The 24,124-nt window shown below is 43.5% G+C and overlaps 1 protein-coding gene and 1 long non-coding RNA gene across 7 annotated transcripts in view; both read left to right on the forward strand.

Annotated features, from left to right (window-relative positions):
- Positions 1-6,118, forward strand: part of ARHGAP6 (Rho GTPase activating protein 6) — a 326,136-nt gene extending 320,018 nt beyond the window's left edge. For all 6 annotated transcript variants that reach the window (XM_066982167.1, XM_048066883.2, XM_048066884.2 and 3 more), the window contains 2 exons: positions 1,930-2,010; positions 3,090-6,118. In XM_066982167.1, the coding sequence (XP_066838268.1) occupies positions 1,930-2,010; positions 3,090-3,796 (788 nt within the window). In that variant the 3' untranslated portion in view covers positions 3,797-6,118. The remainder of the gene's footprint in view (positions 1-1,929; positions 2,011-3,089) is intronic.
- Positions 6,119-12,475: 6,357 nt separating this feature from the next.
- Positions 12,476-24,124, forward strand: part of LOC136786870 (uncharacterized) — a 57,885-nt gene continuing 46,236 nt past the window's right edge. The window contains exon 1 of the long non-coding RNA XR_010826358.1: positions 12,476-12,787. This is a non-coding gene — a long non-coding RNA (uncharacterized lncRNA). The remainder of the gene's footprint in view (positions 12,788-24,124) is intronic.

Below are 24,124 nucleotides of genomic sequence, written 5' to 3' on the forward strand. Positions count from 1 at the left end.
TGGAAAAATCTGAGTTTAAGACATCATGTTATAAATTTTCTCCAATTGAAAAGAATGACCTCAACTCCATTGCATTGTAGAGCACAGCTGAGCTGCACAGCTCTACATCTGTTACCAATAACACACCTACCAATACTAGAACAGGGATCCATAATTTCCATACGTGTCTAGGGAGTGCACACCTGAATGATTTCTTCTATAAAGAACTGTTGTTAAAGCTGATAGCTCACCTGCACTCTCAGATGATTTTCATTTTAAAATGTAAAAAAAATATTAATAACTACTTTCATGAAATACAGGTGTAGTAAGCCAAACTTTAAGGAATTTCAGTGCTTAGTGGTGCAGATAACTGTTTGGTGGCATTTTAAAAAACATCTGGTTTCAGAGGTAGTGGTTAGGTGATTAAATTCCCTTTTGGAATTAACGGGATTTAGGCTATTATCTCAATTGTATGCTTTATAAATGCCACTGGGCATTATTTAGATGTATTCAGCATCTAAATCTCTGAATAGGTTTCAAAATGTGGTTAGGTTTCTAGTAAGTTATCAACAGGAAATTACATGAAGCTTTATCATATTAACCATCTTTTGGACTTTAATATGCATCACAATGATAGTAGACCATGACGAATTAAGAAATTTCTTTACTGCCAGATGAAATCTGAAAATGGCACAAAATGGTTAGAATCCAGAACAATGCCTGACGTGTGCATTTCATTAAATCTCTGTTATGTGACAGCACTTTCTTGTAAGACCCAAGATGCAGGTTGCTAGAGCATGCCTTACAGTGGCTACTGGGGCTGCTTGAGGGAGCTTTGCCATTCTTTTCCTTAAGAAAAATACATGATCTAACTTTTCTTGACCAAATCCTCCTGTTCTTGTGCAAATTCTGCCATTCACACAAATACAGACTGGGCAGAGAATGAACTAAGAGCAGCCCTGAGGAGAAGCACTTGGGGCTGTTGTTTGATGAAAAACTCAACACAAACCAGCAATGTGTGCTTGCAGCCTAGAAAGCCAACCGTATCCTGGGCTGCATCAAAAGCAGTGTGGCCAGCAGGTCGAGGGAGGTGATTGACCCTCTCTGCTCTGCTCTTGTGAGACCCCACCTGGAGTACTGTGTTCAGCTCTGGGGCCCCCAGCACAAGAAGGACATGGGCCTATTAGAATGAGTCCATAGGAGGTCCATGAGGATGATCAGAGGGCTGGAGCACCTCTCTTATGAACACAGGCTGAGGGAGTTGGGGTGTTCAGCCTGGAGAAGAGAAGGCTCCAGGGAGACCTTACAGTGGCCTTCCAGTACCTAAAGGGGGCCTACAGGAAAGCTGAGGAGGGACTCTGTGTCAGGGACTGTAGGGATAAGACAAGGGGGAATGTCTTTAAACTAAAAGAGGGGAGATTTAGATCAGATATTAGGAAGAAATTTTTTACTCAGAGAGTGGTGAGGCACTGGCACAGGCTGCCCAGAGAAGCTGTGGATGCCCCATCCCTGGTGGTGTTCAAGGCCAGGTTGGATGGGGCCTTGGGCAACCTGGTCTAGTGAGAGGTGTCCCTGCCCATGGCAGGGGGGTTGGAATTAGGTGATCTTTAAGGCCCCTTCCAATACAAACCATTTTGTAATTCTATGACTTCATTAAGGCAGAAGACAATGAAAATTTCACTCTCTCAGCAAGCTCAGGTGTCCTGTCCATGCAGAGTTCACTAAATTCATTACATGATCTGAGCCTGGAACAGCAAGTAATTGCAGACAGTACATTTGTTCTGTTTGTGCTAGGTGCACAGCAAGCCAGTTGCTAGTATATGTTATCAACTCTGATATTTTACATAAAGTTTTATGTCAATTCAACTTAATATTCCATTTATGTGTTTCTAAATAATGGTTTTAAAAGGATTGATTCATCATCTTCTTTCTGCTCTTCTTCCCATTCAGATGTTTCAGAAGATCATTTTGATATCTGGGGCACCTGGCATTCAACACTGAAAAGTGGCTGCAAAGATACAGGAATTACAGGTCAGATATTTCTCAGAAGTTTTAAACACAAATCTAACAAAAGCATAAACTTTCCATGTTTTGAGAAATCACAGTGAAACAAATAGGAGAACTTGTGTTGCCGAGAGCTAAACGTGTACGTAAGCCACTGACCAGATCTTGGACTTTTAAAGGGTTGTTCAATAAAATACAGAGAAGTACAATGATTTTACAAATGTGACAGCATTTCAAGCTGTTAGAAGATAATTTAAAAGATCATTTTCTAATTACTTCAGAAAACAGTTTTACGTAGTTCTAAAACTCACTAGAAGCTGGACACCTTGTGGAGACTTGGAAGTAGCTGCAGTAGTGGCATAAGCACAGCCTGTGAGGCTGAAAGCTCTGGCTCTACCTATGAACAGAGTGGTCTTGACAAGTTATTGTCCTGTTCTGCCTTTTGTTTTTCCTGCAATCTGCACCCACCTTACAAAGGAACTGTGAGACTGAAACACCTCCTGCATCGAAAGATGCTGTGTGCTATAAGGCTTTATGTTAGAGCAAAGTACTTGAGTCACTTGAGTCAACAGGCATAGTTCAGATCAGAAATACTAGAGGTCCACACAATCACAGAATGGCTGAGGTTGGGAGGAACCTCTGGAGTTCACCTGCTCCAACCTCTGCCTGAGCAGGGCCACCCAGAGCAGGTTGTCCAGGCCCATGCCCAGGTGGCTTTTGAGTTTCTCTAGGGAAGGAGACCCCACAGTCTCTCTGGGCAGCCTGTGCCAGCGCTCTGCCACCTGCACAGCACAGAAGTGCTGCCTGGTGCTCAGAGGGAGCCTCCTGTGCTCCAGTTCGTGCCCAGTGCCTCTTGTCCTGGCACTGGGAACCACTGAAAAGAGCCTGGCTCCACCCTCAGTCTGGTAGTCTGACAAATGCAAGGCTGTTGCTCCATGTCCTTGGGTTCAGCCAGTGGTGGGCTGATAAACTTTTAATTGTGTAGCCTAATGATAAAAGCCCCTATCTCTCTTCTGTGGTATGATGCAGGGAAAAAGCAGTAACTTGTAAAATGTCATGTAAAGGACTGTGCAGACTGACATTGTATTTCTTACTCTGGACCCCAGGTTCTTATGGAAACATTTACGAAAGTAGCTTGCTGCGACCTGGACAGTGCTCTCTTTCCCAGGGGAACCTATCCATATATTCTCCTCGATGGCAGGGAAGCTCCTCCGAATTGGACAACAGCAGACAAGTCATGCGAAGGAGTCAGACAACTGCTGCCATTCCTGAGTGTCAGCTCCATCCTGCAGTGTCTCGGGTGTGCAGTAACCCACATATTGAAGCCAGCGGTAGGAGTTTGGACCAGTCACGTTCAAAGTCGGAGCGGCACTTGACTTTAAGCAGTGTGGAGGACCTCACTGAGTATGACTCACATGCGGGTTGTTCTCAGAGCACGGCCAAACCCTCCTACAGAAAAGAGAGGCCACCACCCCCATACCCTGGCCCAGCAAAAACAAGCTCTGCGTTGTCGCAGCGATCAGGCGTTTCTTCAACGTTGCACTCTTTGTGGAGACTTCAACGACATGAAAAAAGTTCAGGGACCAGAGCAGCTGGAGGACCAGCAGCCAAAGCCCCTGAGCAGGCCATCTCCAGGCAGGAGCGATCGGCCCCGCACACCCAAGTGGGTAATATCTATTCGACGGCAGCTCACAGTCAGAACAGTAAAAATGTTTCAGAGCCAGACTGGCATGATTGGCAAAGAGAGAGATGGCAAATTTGGGAGCTTTTATCAGCAGATAACCCTGATGCCCTCCCAGAAACCCTTGTATGATCAAACTCAACAGAACTGCCACTCATAACTCTGCCTCCCTCTCATAGGAAAACAACAGTCATGTTGGAAAACTGGGGGGCTTGTGTGTTTTCTACCAACTAAGTTACATATAATTTTTTTAAACCTTGTTCACTTTAATTTCTTAACAGCACTGTCAAGCAATCCATTTACAAATACAGTATGTTCCTGTTTTTCAGCAAGCTTTTGAGAAAAAAACAAGATGAAAATTTTAGTTTAATAACTCTGTATGCATACACTGTGTATAAGATAAAACTATTGCTTCAATGTGGCTAAAAATGTATTTATATATCTGCAGTTTTGATGATTGTATATTCTGTAATGGGTATTGTATGATAATCATATATTATGTTTTCATATACAGATGTCAATCAGTCATGACTGCTTTTTTTTTTAAATCACTGCACTTACATTACCGTGATATGCATTGGAATTCTATAGAAAGTGCACAAGCTGGTTTCTGTGCTTATATAAAAAAAAAAAATGTTAAGGGGGGAAGTTGTCCTTAATTTCACTGCCTATTGAAAAACACTAAAATAGAGAGGAACGTGAAAAGCCATATATTTTATAAGGGTAATAGTGAGCGAGGGGGGGGAATACCAAATATTTTTTTTCTTATAAATATATTTTCAAACAAAATTAAAATTTGATACAAGTTAGATTGTAAAAATATTTTTTTTAGATTCTGATAGGAAGCAGTTCAGAAAATCAAGAGCAAGGCCGTGCCTAAACCAACTAAGATGTAGTGCAAAGGTCTGCTCTCCCATTCTAGAGGAAAAACAATGTTATGTATACAGGATATAATATATATATTTATAAATGTATCATTTTATGTATTGTTCTAAAACAATAAACTGGAATCCAAATTTTAGAAAACCAAACCCAATAAATTGAGGTGTGTAACGACTGAGAAAGAATATGGCTTTTCCTTTAAAATAGCAAAGCTTCAGCATTAAGTAAGTTAGACAAGCAAAAAGAAAAATAAAGACAGAGATGCTAGCAAAAGGGAGTCACAGAATTTCGGAAATGAACATGCCATTTGGAGAAGTTCACAGCTGCATTTCTATAAATATTGTGCCAAAGCCTGGGTCAATAGTACTTCTTCAATAACTGTATGCTGCATTGTTAAATGTTGATGTTTTATACGCCTTCTGGTGTTTTTAAATTGCAAAAACGTTTGTGGCCAGCAGGTGGCAATGTACTTCAGTATTGTAGAGAAAATTATTTTATCACTTGATAAGGGAAAGTATCATATCAAAAGAATTTTATAAAACATATTAGTGTTAATTTTAATGAAGTTGAAAACTTATTCAGTGATGTTGTGTTTAAGTTCTATCTTGTGCCATAATGATGGAATAAAAGGCTAAGCTAAACAATGAGCATATTTTTGCTCTTTTTTTTTTTTAGTAAGGTTTATGTAAAAATTGATGTGTTTTTATTATGTTACTGAGTATCTCTGTCAAAAACATCTAAGAGGCTTAGGGCCCTAAAGACCACTTTTAGATATGACTTAAATATACAAGATCCAAGGTTTTGCTTGTGTCTGAGGCTTAAAGGCCATCATACGATGAGCCTGCTTATCTCCATTTTCCCAAGTAAAGTAATAAGATAAAAGTACCAACCCAAGCAGAAGGGGGCAGGATTTGGCCTTTGGCTGTTGAAGCACTGTCAGGCTGGCCAGCTCATTTTATCAATATTGCATTTAGAATAAATCTCAGTTCTATCCCTTGATACTAGACATGATACAAAAAGATTCTTGCATGTAGCTCGTTGCAGCAACCGTCAATTTATTACCAAAAGAAAAACAAACAAAACCACACTCACCCAAATTCAAAAGATAGTGGAATATAAGAAAGGACTAAAAAAGAGCTCTCACAAGCAATCATTATTTGATCTTGCCTCAGTATCATCCCAGGCTTGATGCAGATTTGCTACAGCATCTTAAAGCTCTGTAGCAGTCCTAAAAAACAGGCATAATAGAAATCCTGATGCAGAAGATGCTCTGTTCACTGTCTCCTCATTTTAAGTCCCTTTCTAAATATAGAAGTATCTGCACATTTCTAACATTTTTAGTGAAAGATGTCTAACACTTACTTAGCCTCATAAAAAGATTCCTTTTCGCCAGTACCTCTCTCTGTATATATGTGTATATATGTGTATATTACCATCAATATGGTGTTTATGAAAAAATGGAGAACAAAAAAAAAAAAAAACACTGTCAAAGGACAATGTGTCTGCACACATTTCAATATACAATTGCTTGGAAGAAAACATATAGAATAAATCCTGATGAATTAAAAATAACATTGACCAAGACTGAATCATTTCTCTCTGCTATTTTCATTTGAACAGGACAGAGCAAAATTATCGTAAGCAAGATAGGTATTAAGTAGCTTTAAGTTGTACCTCTTAAATACATAAGATCTAACACTTCACTGTTACAACAGTAAGTTTAGTGTGGTTTTCTAAATTTAGAAGGCTTTAGGGGAAGTTTACACTTTGCTACAATATGCAAGGGGTGGAGCTGGGCTAGACCAAAAGCTTTTATGATTTAGCTAGAAATTTGGAAAACTGTTAAACTAAGCAAAATGCTTAGAGGAGGAAAAAAACATTTTGAAAAGCCTATCAAATTATCTGGCAGGTACGCATCCCTCTCCTTCACCTCCTGGTCCTCCCACCACAAAAATGTGAAAGAACACAACAAACAAAAACAGGTGTTTGAAACTTTCTGTGAAGGAAATGTTTACTATAACAGGAAGCAGCTGGAACTTAAGACAAATAGATAGACATGGAAAATAGTGGTCCTAGGTACCAAAGTTTGGAGCTTATGTGGACAGGGTAAGACCCTCTCTCCGTTAGCAGGACCAGAGGCTGGGGGAGTGTTAGAGTCTGAAATAAGATTTTTATTGCTACCGTGTAGGACAGGGGGACTGGAGAGAACCTCAGTACAGTTTCTGTCAAAAGGCTGCCATGCTATGTAAACACACATCAACACCCTGAATGCAAAATGATTTGTAATGAAGTGTATATTGCACAGTAAATCTAGCCTTTGCAAAACCCGGACTTTCTTTAAAATCACTATTTTTTATTTGATAAAAAACAAGTCAAAGTAGAAAACCACTGACCAGTGGTCAGAGGTTATTGACCAGTTTTAGGACAAAGAACATCCATAGTCCAAGATATAAGCGTCTAATTCAGCACTCCAATGATTTATCACCTAAATACAGAATTATTTTAGCTATTTAGGGACTTGCTTTACTTGGCCATAAGCTTGCAATGAAGAAAGTTTAGCATCCTTGTTTTCCTCTGTCGCTTACCTGCTGTTACAGAGCTAGGCTGATGAGTTTCTCTCTGACTCACCTGGAAGAAAGGGCTCACAGTCAGTGGTGCTGTGAGACACAGTGAGGTGCCCGCATCACGGCGGAGGGAAGGCACGTGTTCATCGGAGGACCTGCCACCTCCCCACTTCAGCTCCCACCTGGGCGCTCCCACTGCTGCCAGAGTCCCACCGCAACCTGTTCATTCCCTGTTCACGGCACATGCCCTGTGTTCATGTGCAGCTTAGCTTTGGTGTCTTCAGCTACAGAAAGAAAACCAAAGCGATGGGAGGGCAAAGCAATGGACACTTGGGTAATTTGGGAGCGTGAGCAGTTGTTTTGGGTGATGTGACATCAGCAAGGACACCCTGCTGAGGAGTTAAGACACTTGTCATTCCAAGCTGAAATTGGTGACGTGATTGATTTTGATGTCCGTCTTGTACTTCAAAAGAGGTTTATGTAGCCCTGAATTGTTACTTCTAGCTTGATGTCAGCCAGCAGGTCTGTGTGGACTATCCCATTTTAGATCTGTGCAACGTTTTTCTTCCTCTGATGCTTGCTCTTGCATATTTATAATATTCCTCTTATGAAGAAAGTCCATAGCATGGAGATATCGAAGCCTTTTCTCTGACTGTTTCCCACGGGAACAGAATTCTTGCCATAGCAAATGTGTCATGGGTTCCTGCTTCAGCAGGGAGCACACTAGAAAAGATCTCCTCCAGAAGCCACAAGGCCTCAGGGCAAACTCCTGCAGTTCAGCTCTTTCCCTTTGCTTTTTACCACACCACAGTAGTTCATGCCTAGGACTGAAAAAAACTCTCTTCCCACAGCAGTCTTCATTACCACCTCCCAGAGAAGTGAGATGTGGGAGTTACAAGGATGGGGTGAGTGTGGGTTGCCAGCAGTGCAGGGGTTGCTCTTCTCTCTTCCATCGTGGATACGACAAAATGAGAGCAATTGATGAACCTCTAGATACAACCCAAATGTGGTGGGGATCCTCTGAACCTGGGAGAAAATGAAAAGATCAGACTTAGAATAGTATTTTACTTTTGCTTTTGTCTTTGAAATGATGTGACCAAGACCATGTTCTGCTGCTGGTCAGAAAGTCGCACTTTCTCCTTCCCCATCCCTCCCATCCCTTTACCCCAGGTCTTGAAGTTGTGGGAGGAATCCCAGGGCTTGTTGCGCTGGCTGAAAATTGCTCTGTACAATGTAGAGATTAAATTCAGGTAGCCCAGTGGCTTTCACAAGTGATAGGCACAAGGGAGGGGACAGACAGGTTCAGAGATGGTTGAGCAGGTGGATGGGACTGGCTGTCCCCTCTGGCAGCAGCCTTCAGTTAGCCTGATTTAAATTACTCACAAAACTGCAGGGCTTGCTGCTTAGATTTGTAGACAAGAGCCTGGCCAAGCACTTGAGAGAGGCTTTGTGTTATAAACTTACACAAACTCAACTTCTGTCTTGGGTGCTTGAAATCTCTCAATAGCTCTGCTGTCTACATCAGAAGACCGGTATGCTAACATGGCACAGTTTAATACCACTTAAAACTCTTGTGCTATTGAAGTGACACAGTAAAATGGGCTGGAATGTATAGTCGTATGGTCTGTTTCCCCCACTTCTCCCCTGTTTTTGTTGTTTCATGGGAAACAGTTGAGGTCAAAATCTTCAATTCCAGCCTTTCTGGAGCACCATCTTATTCTGCGCTCGTGCTGGTATACTGGAGGGTCAGGAACTTCTTCCTCTTCTCGGAATTACACAGGATATAAGTCTCACCATGCTCCCTCTGTCTCTCTTTTTCCTTTTTCTTTGAATTCATTTCCAAAAAAAAGAAAAAAGAGAGTAACTTCATTGTGCGATGCCATAACCTCAGAGATCTGCAAAGCAGTGGAAATGGTTCTTAGTTGCATTAAAGAGTATCTTGACATCAGTAAGCTCTTTCACATCACTGAGAAAAGCAAACTACTGCTGTGCTACAGTTGCTTTAGGGGAAGGCATCTCAGCGTCCAGACAGTGCTGCACAGACCGCAGAGCTATTCAAGGCATGTAGACACCCAGAGTGCTCAGTCATAAAAATGCGCTGCCTCTGAGAATAGCATTCATTTAATTTTTCTGAAGCTTAAAGCCTCTCCATAGGTGATCTGGACAAGTCCCTATTCGGCTCCCTTTTAATTCAGTATAGAGAGACAGGTATTTATGTGCCACGAGCCATATGGCTTCCTTGGATCTTTCTTTGAAGGATAATCCATTTTGAAGGGATGGTTGCTAGAAGAGCCCATTTCTTTCCATCACCTACAAAAGAAGGCTAAATAAGTTGCTCAAATAGAGACCACTTTACAGTAGCCCTCCAGATCTGGCTGAATGAATCACACTCAAAAGGCCTGGTAAAACAGAAGCCAGATGACGATCCTGGCAGCAGTAATAAAGCCATTGCCTAACACCAGCAAGTAATTACAACCAGGGAAGGCAAGAGCCTTAGCACACCTTCACAGCTCCTGGGAGAAGTGAAGCCCATCTGGAGGCCTCGGTGATATTGTGCCCTTCCCTGGGCTGCCGGGCGAAGCTGGGCCTAGGGGTGCTGGTGGAGGCCTTGCTGCTCCCTTGGGCCTGGGGCACTGCAGCCGGGAGACGGGGACTTCACGCTAAGCTCTGCCGGATGCTGTACAAACCCCAGGGTTTGGGGTTTTTTCTTGAATGTTTGGGAGAGGCACTGCCAGGTCTGGAATTGCTTGTTTTGTTGTTTGTTTGTTTGTTTTAAAATGGGATCTATTTATTCACTGGAAACTCAGTTTCCAGCTGATCTGAAAGTATTCGTGTACTGGACCAGTTAATTAATTAGTTCAGCCAATGCAAAATGAATAGGGAATTCATGAAAGCATCTGGCCTGGGCATTTTAGAAGTACAGAAGTGAATTTGTGCTGAATCTCAAGCAGCACTGGGAAATGGACAAACAAAATCTTCCTCGCAAAAGACAGGTTTTAATCCTAATTTTAATTTACTCTTTCTGAGTAAGCAGACGTGTTAGCCACTGGACTTTCAGGGTCACAGAGGAGGGAGGGAAGAGCAGAGCTGTCTTTATCCACTTATATCCAGGACTGCATTTAGGAAGGAGAGGAAGAGCGTGTCGGAGCAGGTGAGAGCAGCATTGCCAGCCACATGGTTACCAGACTCTGGACCCTCTTCCAATGACTATTTAAACTTCTACATAAAACTGAACAATTTTAAACAATGTTTTTGTTAAACAAGGAGGACACCTCAGATCACCATTTCTTTCTGATGGGCGTCTTTATTTTCCAACCTGTGGGGACTTCACACTCGTGCCCAAGGAGGAGAGAAGGGCACTGGTGGACGTGCATATGGTCACGCACAACGCTGGGCAAGGTGCCGAGGCTGGCCCTGGGCAGTGTGGGGATGTCTGTGTTTGCAGATAATAAAACTGCAAGTTTGGCCTACTTTGAGAAAGGACTACCTAAAACTCAAAGCTTCCTTTAGAGTTTAAAAAAACTCCTAGATAATGAAAAAGATGTCACCTGCACCCCGGTTACTATTTTCAAACTGACAGCGGTGAGTATATAAGTCTCCATACGAAAATGCAGAAGGAAAGAAACAAAAAGGGTTGGACTGAAAAGCACTTTCTCGTGCAGAAAATAATAAATGTGTGTGGTAGCCTGCCAAGTGGGGTTACTGAAGTAGAAACACACTGTTCACTCGAGGACAAGAATCATACAATCACTTCGGGGATTCTGAGTGTTGAATATAGAAGAGGAATCTGGCTTTTCTCCTAAAAAAAAAAAAAGGTTTAAAAGGGTGAGATGATGAACAAACTCTTTGTTACACCCACAGGCTATTTCTGTAGCTAAAGGTTACCAGATACGCTTTTGCCCAGGCTGGTATCTTCAATACATAGCTGTGGCCTGCTTTCTTATAACAAGGAAAGTTGGAGCCCTGAAGGAGCTCAGAACTGCAAGGAGGTTCTTCTGAAATCTTCCCCAAAACCAAAATGTCCCCATATGATAGCACTAAGGTGCTCTGTGAAAAGATCAGCGAGTTTAAAAAATAAAATAGGTAGTGCTCTGAAATAGCAGCTTTGTCCCATTGGGAGTTTTCTGTGGGCGAAAATTATTTTAGAAGAACCTGTTGTTGATCCTTCTGTGAGCTGGCAGTGGTAAATGAGTGGTGGGACCTGGGGAGCTGGCAGACTCCCCTGTAAAAGGAACAATGGCTCTAATAAAAAAATAAATAAAAAGGAAGAAAGAATGTTTACAATGGATAATGTGTGCTTTGTTTCCCCATGACACCTATTGACAGATCAGTTTCTGAACCTTCAGGCCCTCCCACCCTTGAAGGGCCAAGATTTGCAGTTAGAAACATTTATGCATGGAATAGAGGGCAATGTGGATGTGGGATCACCAGAAGGAATGGTGGGGAGGCAGGCTGGAGCAGCATGGGGCCATAGTGACAAGACTGGCAGGTCAGGTAGCACAGCCATATCCAGCCTCTCAGCACACCCTGACCAGGAAAACAAGGGAGACCCAAAAGAAGAGAGGGGGCTGAAGCCGTGTATTGTTGGGGGTGGTGAGAGCAGGAGCCATAGGAGAGAAAAGTGCATAAGCAAATGAGCAGTGCTGCTAGCGACCTGGAGAGGTAGGGCAGGACAGGGAGACAACAGCTCTCCGTCCCTATCTGGTCCTATGGGATCCAAGAGCAGCACATGGTCACCAGGCTATGGGGAAGCCTGGAGACATGCTGAGGCCTGCTAGCCAGCATGTCTTGTCCTGTGTCACCAAAAGTAATTTTGTCTGATCCCTGGTGGTGGTGAGAAGGAGATTATGAGAATATGTGTAAGCAAAGGCAGTTCACTGCCTCCTCCCATATTGTCCGGTGTTGAGCTTTGCTACCACAACATTGCTACACAAGTACTGGGACAGAGTAATACTGTCTTTTATTCTGCTTTTCTTCTAGCCTTAGGGCTCCTTTATTTTTCCTTGTGTAATAGACAAGACTCAAGAAGTGACCTTCAAAACGTCCCCCCTTCTTCATAGTTTTACTGTCATCTGGCAATTTGAACAGTACTCGTGGGAAATACCAGGCCTATATAAGCTCAGAGGGCCTGTCATCTAGTTCTCCTTTTCCCCTGTGTTGGTGAAGGGGTCCAATGGCAACACAGCAGTTGCACATCACACATCAGTAGACTACAGGCTGTTTTCAGATCCTGCCTTTCTCAGCCTTCTGCTTTTTTCTTTTATCCATCCACCTGGGAAGGGGATGCTCAGACTGGATCACGTAGTGGGGGACACCTGTGCTGACTATAACTGCCCCAGGAATTATAAGGTTGTCTCTGGGGCTGTGAGGCTGTGCTGCTGGTAGTGGTTTTGCTCCAGCTGCAGTGGCTGGGTTAAATGCTGAACCTGCCAGGGTAGGTGTTTGCACCTGTGTAGGGCTTGGAGGTCAGGGCCAGCAGGAGTCCTGGCTGGGCACAATATGGGTGGTTGTGGGGAGGGGAGGTGGTGTGGGCATCTCCTTCCTGCAGGCCTGGGGAGATAAGGTCAGTTGAAAAGCTGGTCCTGTTCTTCAAGGATAAGGCGGTGCTGCCTAGTGCTCAGAGTCTACACTGAAGTCTACATCCAGGAGCTTCTGGCAGTTTGTGCATTGCTGGACAGTAAGTTGCCTGAGATAATCTGTTTTTTGTTGTGCAGAAAGGTCAAAGTCCCTAGGGTCAGGGGGTGTGGGTAGGGCCTATGGTGGTTTAAGGCACAGGGAGAGTTGCAGGTGCACAGGGCCAACAACATGTTGTGTGCTGGGAATGAATAAGAAGCCTCAGGCTCTGGGGTTGTCTGTTTGACACTTTCAAACTCACCTCAGGCACCAAACAAGGGCTCTCCCTGACAGCCCAGCAAGCTGGGTGAGGAGTACCCTGCACACCAGGCAGCTTGGGTGGAAACACCAGCTTGGAGCCTCTAGGTTCCAGGTAATTCTGGCTTAAATAAAGCATGTTCCTAGCCTTGTTCTGCTTCACAAGTCTCGAACAAGTGGATGGCAACGTTTAAACCCAGGCTGGCAGGTAGATAATTATCAGGGAAGGAAGTACTGTGTCTTAATAAAACACTTGTCTTAATAAAAAACTTGTCTGAATAACCAGGGGCCAGTTATTCATTAGGTGGAGGGAGAAGGTAGGGTATTGCAGCAGTCACTTAGCTGGTGGCTTTGGGCTCCACCTTTGGACAAGCCCCCTTGGGAAGGCAGCAGCATGGGCCCCTGCCAGTTGGTAGCAGAAGTTGCTACTTAACTGCTACCGCAGAAGCAATTTGATTGTGCCATGAAGACAAAGGAAAGGGGCTGAAAAAAATGCAATAATTCCAGGGGAGAAAAAAAAAATAATCTGTTGGTAAAGGAAGTTCCTTGTTCCTGTGGCTGCCATTGAGCAGACATCTGATCCTCGCTGCAGGTAAGCAATGAGCAACTGAATTACTCCCAAGACATGCTGCAACGGGGCAGTGCAGACTTCAGCTCCTTGTCACCTAAGCTCTGGCTGAGGTGCATGTTCTAGTTGCATTTGTTGTAGGTGGTCTTGGTTTCATTTCATTTTTCTGTGCTCTTCCCCTTGGTCCCTGTGATCTTCTTACACAGGTGGACTATTAGGTCTGCCTTGTGTACAGAAGAGAGAGCAGGAGCCTGATTGTTCCTGCGAGGAGAGATGTTCAGCAGATTTTCAGTTTACTATTCATATTAACCTCAGGCAATTTTCTGCTCCGTGTTTTAGGGAGTGAGCAGGGAGAACATGTAGACGTCCTTCTCTCTAATAACAAGGGATTAGCTTAAGCACACAGTAAGGAACATCAGGAATGCAGGTGGCAATGGAAGAACAAAAGTAACCAGACAAGACTGTGAAGAGAGAAAGCCTCTCTATCCCTTTTCATAGAAAAGATTTTAAAAAAATATCTTCCATGACCTTTCTTCCTTCAGACAAGTGAGCAATACCCAGTGTCAAGTCTGATCAGTCCCAACAGAGTGGATTGGGACAGAGCTGAGTGGAGTACAAGGCAAGGAAAGAAACTTGGGCACTGGAGACAATAAAACCACATTATTAATTTAGTGCAGCTTTGTGGTCAGAGATTTTTTGTCATGTTCTGCTGAACTGGAGCTCAGTTCATTACTGTAAAATGTAGATAACTTCTCCCATGTTTTCTGAGGTATGTCACAACATACACAGTGAAGCACTGGGCACAGCTCAAAGCCAATAACAGCTAGATAAGATCAGATTTTTCAGGACATGTTTTATATTTACAGCTTAGTAATGGGTTCCATCCTGTCCATCTCCCACCCCCTCACCCCTTTTTTTGAAATAGCTAGTGTTACCATAAACATTTCTAGGCACAGCAAGAAACACTTCTACAATTTCTCTTCTACATTTCTCTTCTTCTCTTCCTACAAAAGTTCATATTAAAAAGGGACAGGAAAGTCTACTGCATATCCAGTGTATAGCTAGGATTGGTCTTGTCATTTAAAGCCAGAAGTTGACTCATGCTGACCCTCAGGTTTGCATTCACCTCTGAACAAATCTTAATAGGTTTGTTTGGCAGGAGGGAGAGAGAGGAAAAACTGGTACCAAAATCAGGATGCTTTTGCCATTTGGCAAATTTCTTCATCACATCTTTGCAGATAGCCTGGTGGATTTGCTGCAAGTTCCTTAACAGCTGTAGAGATGACTCTCCCCAGCAGCAACTCCTTGTGACTGTGACTGCTACCATGAGGAGCAGACCTGACTTTTGTCCTGGTGGCAGCTGTTGATACAGGCCTTGTGCAGCCCTGTGTGACTGCAGCAAGAGCAATGCTAGCCCTCCCTCAGAGCACTGGGACTCCATGCTACCTCCGTGTCCTCCATCTCCACCCCTTCACAGCTCCGATACCCCTCTGCAGCCCACCCCTCAGTGCCTGCAAGTTTTGAGAAGGATGAAGGCCTGCATGAGGAGCATCAGGCGGGCAGGTTATGAGCCCCTGGTGTTTCCCATCTTCAGCCTAGCTTCAGGCGAGATCTCAAGCAGCCACACAGCCATCTCCCCCTGCCAACCCACAGGCTTTGCTGTGTGACCAGCACAGCCTTCTCCAATTTGGAGAAGTCATTGTGGAGCAGAGTTGAGATTATACTGTAAGGATTAGCATCGTATGACCAGAACTTCTTACACTTGTTTCCAATCACCCAGCAGGAGATGTTGTTTATTTGGCAGGAATAAGCAAACACACTAGCACAGCAACTGAAGCAGATCTTTCCACTTAGAAAGTTTCTGCTCGCTGCACAATTGCATTAATGTAAATCCTTTATAATTGGATCAACAAGAGCTGTGCTGAATGCCTCGATTCTTCCACCGAGTGACCAGGCTGCTGGGCTGAGTTCCTCATGGCCAGAACCCAAACCCTGCCAACCTTCTCCCTAGCCAAAATAGATGTTCAGTGAGAGGGGAGAAAGGGAAAAAGAGCTTTCCCTAAATATATCCATATGGGCCTCACCTTTCAGCATCTTTGTCTAGCTGCATATCTTTTTATTCAGTAAACTAAGACACAGGTCACATAGGTAGGCCAGATGAAAACTCGAATACCTGTTGCATGTCAGAGCTTGTGAAACTTTTCTGTAAAGTATGAGAGTTTTGGGCTGTGTTCCCACAAAGGGATTAACCAGAGAAAAAGCCTCATCACCCATCTCTCTCAACAAGTCTGGGTGCTAAGTTTCTTTTTATGTTTTCTGAACATTATACGCTTGTAGATACACCTGGACTAAAATAAAAGCAGTTTTGTGTGTGGGACCTTTTCTAAGGGCATTAAGCTCTGTTTCAGTCTTTTCTGCTGGTTGTTGTCACATGTCTAACAGCAATGCTACTCTGAAATGAGCACTAATTTTTGGGTCTGACTAAGTCACTCAGTCCTTTTAGAGACTCACGTTAACAGTAAGGCATTGCAAGCCAGATCAGACTCGTATAATTTTGTTGTTGTTGTTGTTGTTTCCTGAATGTAAAAAGCTGTTGTTTGAAGAACTGAGGTTGGAGCTGTCAGAAGGAAATACATATAGACTATATAAAGTGTGTATGCTGTGAGACCGAGACCTTTGTGTGCTCTTCAGGCAATGTCTGAACAGTTGGTTGCTTTATAAGTATAATGTCCGAAGAAGTGCCATCATAGCTCACATGTAAAGTAAACTGTGATTTTCCTTTATTTTAAGTATCAGTTTCTGGAGATTTTAGGGGGCACGTAAGGATAATACATGTGTGAATACAAAGTAAAGCTTTGCATGATCACAGGTATGACTGGGATGGTTTCCCTACCTTGGAGGAGAACAACCAGGGAAAGGCAGCACCAGAGCCCTCCTTTCACCTCATCTCTCATCCCAAGTACAATGTGAGTCCTCTTCTAATGCCTATTTGCAGAGGCAGGAGCAATAGAAAACTGTTTCTCAGTATTTACCTTAGTATTGAATGATAGATGCTCAAAGGAGTTAATGAAGTATGCACAGATGAAGTAGTTTAGCAAGGACTTGTTATGCCATAGAGTTTCAGGCAGCTCAGAACAGAAATTCACAAAATCCCATGTCAGAATTATTATTAACTGATGTCACTATGCTAGCTAGCTACACTCAATGCTTCTTTTTAACCTGATTTTTCTCACAAGGCAAACATTTATAAACAGAATCTCCAGCTTTGGTAGCATCCCCATTCTGCTGCTGTTCCAAAACACAGCATGATGTCTCAGGCATCACCTGGGGTAGTCCAGTTGCACACAAGCAATTTGTTCTCTTATGGTCTGGGGAGGCTGCTCTGCCTGGAGCACTGGGATGAGGGAGGCTTCCACACAGTTCCCCAGATCTCTCCTTTGGGGAAGGCTCTGGCTGGAAAGGCAGGCTTTGTTGCTATTCTTCATCAGTGACTCCCGAGACCTCCATTACTGTGGGAGGCAAGAGCACATATGGGAGTGCACATGGTAGAGCAGAAGGTTCAGCAGTAGCTTTGAACAAGTGATCCCCTAACCTTCTGTCTTACCCAAGTAGGGTGCTGCCCCATTTTTTCATGTAAAACGTTAAGATGAATATTCCTAGGCAGCTCATTACTATGTCAGGAAGCTGCTGGATTTTAGAGGATGATGTGCTATGGCTTTCAATCGGGCTGTAATTTCACCCAGGTTTTGTATTGGCCAGCAAAACCACATCAAATGGAGTGAAGCCTTGAAGGCTTTCAAGTGCTCTGTTAGTACTGCTTAGAGAGAATCCAGCAGAACATGTGGATATTAATCACAGCTAGGTTTCAGCGGGGGTAAAGGAAGGAAACAAGATTGCCTGTAAGCAGCTCAAATCCTAGCATTTTCAAGGGGAATTCCTAGGCAATGTTCAGTCTTCTGAGCCTAAGGAGGGTTGAATGGATCTAAAGGTTTCTTTGGTGATGCCTGAGGTATGGCTAAGCTAGGTACAGGCTCTGCTGTTTCAGCCGTGCCTTGGATGCAAGCAGTTGGGCAAGCAGGAGTTGTAGGACTTCTACTAATGTCATCAGTCGAGCACGTGTGTAAGTCTCCACTCAGAGTGGTTGTGGCCTGTCCACGCACAGCTGCCACAGGCCTGTGATGGTTAGGTGACCATGCTGGTTTTGTTGTGACGAGAAAGAGTCAAATGGACAAAAAATATCACACGACCTTAAGTGAGTGCTGGGAAGAAATGAGGGTGGGGAGTTACCTTGAGTTTTATAAAGCGTGGTGCCTGAAGCAGAGGACATAGCTTCAGACCCTAATTTTGTGAAGACCCATAAGGGCCTATACCACCCATGGACGGTGCTTGAGATTCAATAAACTAAGCTTTGTCTCTCACAGACTGACTGGGAGTCAAGTGCTAAAATATTACAACTGTATGAGAGGCCAGTGTGTAACTGGGTGAGTAATGCACTGTCACGTATTACTGGGGATCAGCTGTACACACTAAGGATGACAGAGCGGAGAGAAGAAAGCACACTCACAGCACAGTTCGGTGTCAAGGGATCTACAGAGGTCATCTGGTTCAGGTCCTTGCTCAAAGCAAGGGCAGCTCACAGTCAGAGCACCTTGCTCAGGGCTGCGTCCCATCAAGTTTTGGAACAGAGATTTTAAAACCTCTAAGGGCAGCCTGTTCCAGTGCTTGACCATTGTGTTGATGGAAAAGTTGTTTCCTTGTATCTTGCCATGATTTCCTTTGAGACAGCTTGTGAGCATTCTCATACCATTGCTGTTCCTCTCTGAGAAGAGTCCAGCTTTGAGGGAGCATGCAGATTCCTGTTGTGCCAGGGAATATAAGAGCATCCCAACTGAACAGTCCCCCTCTACCTACGCTGTGTTGTGGCTGGGGAAATGCTGTCTCCTGAAGGGGTTTTGTTAGTGCATGGAAAGAACACTGCAGAAATGAAGGTAGGTGCAAATCCCAGAAATTGTACATCGTGAGCTAGCACTGCTTTATCAGGTCTTTGTAACTGTGTGCATAAAGCTGAACACTCTTCTTTCTGCTTGCAGATGCCCAATACCAATCCTCATACTGAACAGACTTTTATATATATATATATGTATATATAATATTTGTCTCCACGGTTCTCTCAGGAGAACATGCCTCCTGTTGTGCCCCCCAAATATCTTATGTGTGAAACACATCCTGCTTGGACCGAAGTGGCAAGCAGTTGCCTCCCTCCCTTCAACCCCATCATGTCATGAAAAGGACATTTGCTGCAGCATTTAGCTAGCATTTCCATCCATCTGTTCTTCTCACTTAAAAAAAAAAAAAAGTTTCTGAATCATTTCTTGTTTTCTCTGTTCTGTATGTTCTGTATGTCTTTATTTTCCTGGTTTGTCCTGTTGTATATTTCATGCTTTCCACACCTCTAAATTTCTTGGCTGTGAACTCCCCAGAAGCTTTCATGCTACTCAGAGTGGAGTCCTCTGGGGCCATCCTGTGCTCAGTGGTGTGAAATAAGGATGGTGAGATGGAAGGTAAGGGTTTTATTGAAGACAGGAGCTACAGTGTATGTATGTGTCAGTGCTGTGAGGGTCAGGAATGGAATATGAATGTCCTTTCTGCTCGGGGACCAGTCAGGGGCTGCTGTGCCAGAGAGGGCAGTTTTCCCCCCGTCCTTTAACTCCCTTCTGCCTCTTGCTCTCTAGAACTGCTCACCCTGAGCCCATTCTGAGAAATTCTACCCTGAGGGCCTATATGATCTTCCTTACTCTCCAAGCCAAACTAGATTGACTTGGCAAGATCAGTAACATTCTCAGTCCCAGGATATTAGTTGCAGGTTTATTTTCTGGAAATGTATCAAAAGTTCTTGTTAAAGATATTAACTATGAATTGTTGCTCTTTATTAGGAGCAAGAAATATTTTATTTACTAGATGGGAAACTACTCTGACTCAAGAGATAAATGCTCTTTTGGAGTGCTGCTTTTGTACAGGCAAGCCTGGAGGGATGGGCTGGCAGATTCTTGTTAATCCCTTTGGAAGCAGGGTAGGGGAGAGGGATTATTTTCTTGAAGGAAAAATGCAGATTTGGCATCCTAAAGCTTTTTGTCTGAACGTGCTGGGTAGCGTGAATTTTGTTGTTTTATGCTAGATGCATAAAAGGGAGTCAGGCATTTCTGTAATTTACTCAATAACCAGTCCAGCAAGAATGTGGAAGACCCAGTTCTGAAAACCTTCTCTTCCAGACCAGGGTTTTCACATCTTTTGTCCTGTACCTCCACCCTGCTAAGGATAGGGCATGAACTAGGGTACGTACAGGTAGATCATCCTCAGAGTGACTGGGTTGTGCTATGTCATGCATTATTAATCTGCAAGTTGTCATTGGAAAAAAGTATGCAGCAGGACATGCATCAAGAGCTGAGATGTGCTGGGAGTGGGAGATGTAATCCAATTCCTCCTCAAGACAACAGCTGAGTGCTTTTCACAAAGCTCTGGAGTGTGAACAAGGAAAGTCAAGGGAACTGTACCTGACCAACCCTTGTAGCGTGACGAGCAAGGCATGTAGGAAGGCAGATGATAAGAATGAAATGCCCTTACACAGTGAATGGGACTGAACCTAATTTTTCCATGCCTCAGGTAAATGTCCTCACCATGTGGCTAAAGGAGGAGGCTGTGTTCAGGGGAGCACCAATACTGACCGAAATGTTTGATTTAGATCCTGCCAAATGTTTTGTTTGATTTGGAAGTGATATGTGGGATTATGTCCAAGAAAACAAAAACAAATTTTTCAGGGATCTGCTCTTTATTTATTTAATCCTGCTCTTGAACTGAAAATATCCATTCCGGGACACACAAAGCTGCCTAAGAGGGAAGTACTCCTTCAGATGCAAGATGGACAAAAGCAATGGCACAGGTCTTTAGGTTGCCCTGAAGTATCTTCAGGAAGACAGAGATTCTCTTTTTTCCTTGCATGTGAAATCAGTTCTTGCAAGTAAAGAAAAAATGTCTTCTATTTCTTTTTCTCATCTCAGATGTTTTGGACCATGCTGAAGTAGTGTTTGTTGCAATAGGCATAGCTGTCTATTCCAGTGAATTTTGAATTGGTTCCTTGGTAAATAATCTAACAGAATTCAAGAAAGCAGAAAAGCATGACTATAGGCGCAGGAAGAATCTGTATTCCCGTCACTCGTTCTCATGGTCACTTGCTGCAAACAACAATTCAAAATATACATCGTTTACTTGGTATGCTTGGCTTATTCCACTCATTTTGATGTCTGAAGGTTTATAAATAATATGTAGGAATTTCAGAGGACAATGAAATGTTTTGCTTCTTTGGAGTGGAAACAACTGAACCCCTCTAGGATTTTTGAATCAAGGCCATGTGAAACACTAGGCTGTGTTGGCCCCACTGATTTGTGTTGAAAACTGAAACTTTCTCCTGTGCATGGCTGTAACCTGCCTTTCTCTTGTAACATTAAAATTGACCTCTCACAAACTTCTTCCTTAATAGCAGCAGAGCAATCATTAAGAAATCTATATTCACTAAAAATACACAATACGGTCTCCAACTATGTTCAATACTTGCAGTGAACTCATCTGTCCTCAGGGATGGCATGCTCTGTGAACACTGTGAGTGCAGTTGAGGGCACTTGCACATGTACTGAAGTAATATTAAAATTGTAGTGGTCCTTGAAAATAGTTGCTTTGTATATTTCAACTTGAGCAGAAAAAAAATCCATCAAGGAGGAGAAACTACTGTAATTTGCAAACTACTGTAATTTGCATTTTTCAAATGGGATTAATGGGATTGTAGTTTAGAGTATGTATGCATGTAGGTAGGTAAAGAATGGCCTAAGTGGGAAGAGGTTGTCAAAGTGTCAGCTCTTTCACTTGAAGAGATTTTGTCTTATCCTGTAGCTGTTTCAGGTGATTTAAGTACTACTGTCTTGGTTTTAAAGCCCTTGGAGACAGGTGTGTGTGCGTTTCTGGAAGCCTTGCTAAACATCCTCTGTGACGTCAAGTTAAGTTTGAATGTCCAACCTCAGTCCTTGTCTGCACAAAATGAATGCTAAACATATTTAAATATATATTAATATATGTATATTAATATGTACTTTAAAATATATTTAAATATATTTCATATATTTTAAGATTAGGAGTTTTGCCTTGGTATCTTAGCCAGAACTTCTCCTTGCTTACCTCCACGAGCAGAGTTCATGTGCAGCTCAAGCCACTTTTCTCCAGAAGAGCAAAGTTTCAGGTGTCCTTTTGTGAAACCTGTCTGCACACATGTACACTCACCCACTGGGGGAGGGGGGGAAGATGCTCCTTTTCAACTTTAAAAAAAATAATCATTTTCAACTTTTTAGCTACGTGAAAAGAAGCTAGAAGAGCTGGTTGCCCAGCTTGCCCAGGGTCCTTGTGTCTGCACAAAGCAGTGGAGAATGGCATCTGTCAGACAGGAGTTTTAATCCCTATGTGTTTTTGGCTTGGGAAAACCTTTTTTTCTCCTTTTTCCTAAACTCATGCTGATGGTATGGCTAGTTAGGCTGAAAACTGTCTGGCTTTGTCTTACGAGACACCTGAGTCTTAAACAATTGTCTATTTTACAGTGCATCTCCCATGACATATATTGTTTTATGATCTGCTTACACTTCCTAGCAAATAAATGCATACATTACATAATTTATAGAATGAATTTAAAGAGATGAAGTGTTTTTTCTTAGAATACTGTCAGAATACTGTCACAGTCAGGATTAGGTCCTTTCTCTCAATGGACTTAAAATCCTTCTAATGTACTACATATTATTTTTTTCCCCTCTTAGGCAGTTAAGTATATTCTGCAAGCATTTTGTTTTGCTAGAAGATAAATATAGGGATAATCCAATTCCCTCTCTTCAGTAATTGACTGGATTTCTAAACTTTAGTGACTGGAAATGTCCTAGCAAATAAGGATTTGTTCAGTGAACTAGGAAAACACTGAACTTCGGGAATACATATGTTTAGTGAAGGATCTATTAATTTACCCTCATTCTCTCCTGCAATGTGCGTTTTGGCAGAATGGGCAGAATTTTGCTCAGCAAGTGCTTAATGCAGTTCCCCAGGGTTGACCTCTCTGATACCCACAGTAGCTGTGGGTTACTACTGCCTTTATGGCATGTGCACAAAATGTGCAATCTCCTATCCCCCATCCTTCACCTGTGTGTCCCCTCTCCAACCCCCACCCCAGGGTCCCTGGCTGCAGCCCCTGGCCTCTTCCTGCTCTCTGCCCCACGGCTGCCTGTCCCCTGGGGCAGCTGGTGACTGCGTGGGACCCTGTAGGGCTGGCACAGCACTTTGTGGACAGCTCATTTAAAGGATGTATGTGCAGTGTTCCTTTCAGACTGTTAGGAGCTTGTGATTTTTAGGTCGTAAGTGGGCATAGAGGAGAGCTGAAGTCCAGGGATGACAAGAGGAAATGCAGAGCTATTCCTATCCTCTGCTCTCTACCATGGGGATGGGGCTCTGTTTGCTTTTGGGTAACACTGCATTGCTGCCCTCTTATCTTACTCCCTTATCTGAGACTTTTCAGACTCATACAAGAAATACAAAGGCCTTGGACACAGCTGACCTCATTTTCCAGTGCACTCAGAACAAAGATGCCTGTCCTGAGGTGTGCTTGACCCCTGCAGAAAGCTCCCCTCTCTGAAGACTGGTGCCACACAGGGGTATAAGGTTAGGAGAAAAAAAAGAAGAAGAAAAAGAAGCAAGGTCTACCAATCTGTGTGCTCTGCCTATGTGGAAACTGTCTGCAGTAAAAGACAAAATTCGTTATATACTTCTGAACTGATTTTAGGAGGTATTAAAGTCATAGAATCACTGAATGGTTTGGGTTGGAAAGGACCTTAAAGCCCACTGATTTTCAACCCCTTTGCCACAGGCAGGGACACCTTCCACTATATCAGGTGCTCAAAGCCCCATCCAGCCTGGGCTTGAACGCTTCCAGGGATGGGGCATCCACAGCTTCTGTGGGCAACCTGTGCCAGTGTCCCATCACATGCTTAAAAAAAAAAAGTGTAATGAAAATAATATTTAGTTGAAACAAAGTTTCTGAGAATCTATATCCATTGCATTTTTTTTCCCATGGGGAAACCTTTGCTCCAAGAATTAATTAAATTTAAAAAAAAAAAAAAAGCCACAAAATGACACTTCTCTGGGTAGTGGGGGACACTGGTGTGCGTCCTCGTTTCTCATGGCCGTGATCAGAAATGCTGAGTTAGCGCTCCTAGATTTATCGCGTGCTATCTCCCAGCAGGGTCGAGGAATTTTTCAGATGTGCTCGCTCTTCTTTTGTTTTGTTTTTATTTTTCTCTTCGCGCCGCCCCCAGCTCCCGGCGGGGCGGACGCCAGGCGGCAGCCGCCGCTCGCGGAGCGACCCCGGCCCCGGGGGAAGTTGCGGGCAGAAATTGTGGCCCCGGAGCGAGCTGGCTTCTTGCTCCAGCGCTGTCGTGTCGGCTACGAGCGGCGGTGGCAGAGGTGGTTTGGCAGCGGGTGCATCAGGGCTGAATGGGA

Source organism: Anser cygnoides, chromosome 1 (genome assembly GCF_040182565.1).
Source record: "Anser cygnoides isolate HZ-2024a breed goose chromosome 1, Taihu_goose_T2T_genome, whole genome shotgun sequence".
Taxonomy (NCBI): Eukaryota; Metazoa; Chordata; class Aves; order Anseriformes; family Anatidae; genus Anser; species Anser cygnoides.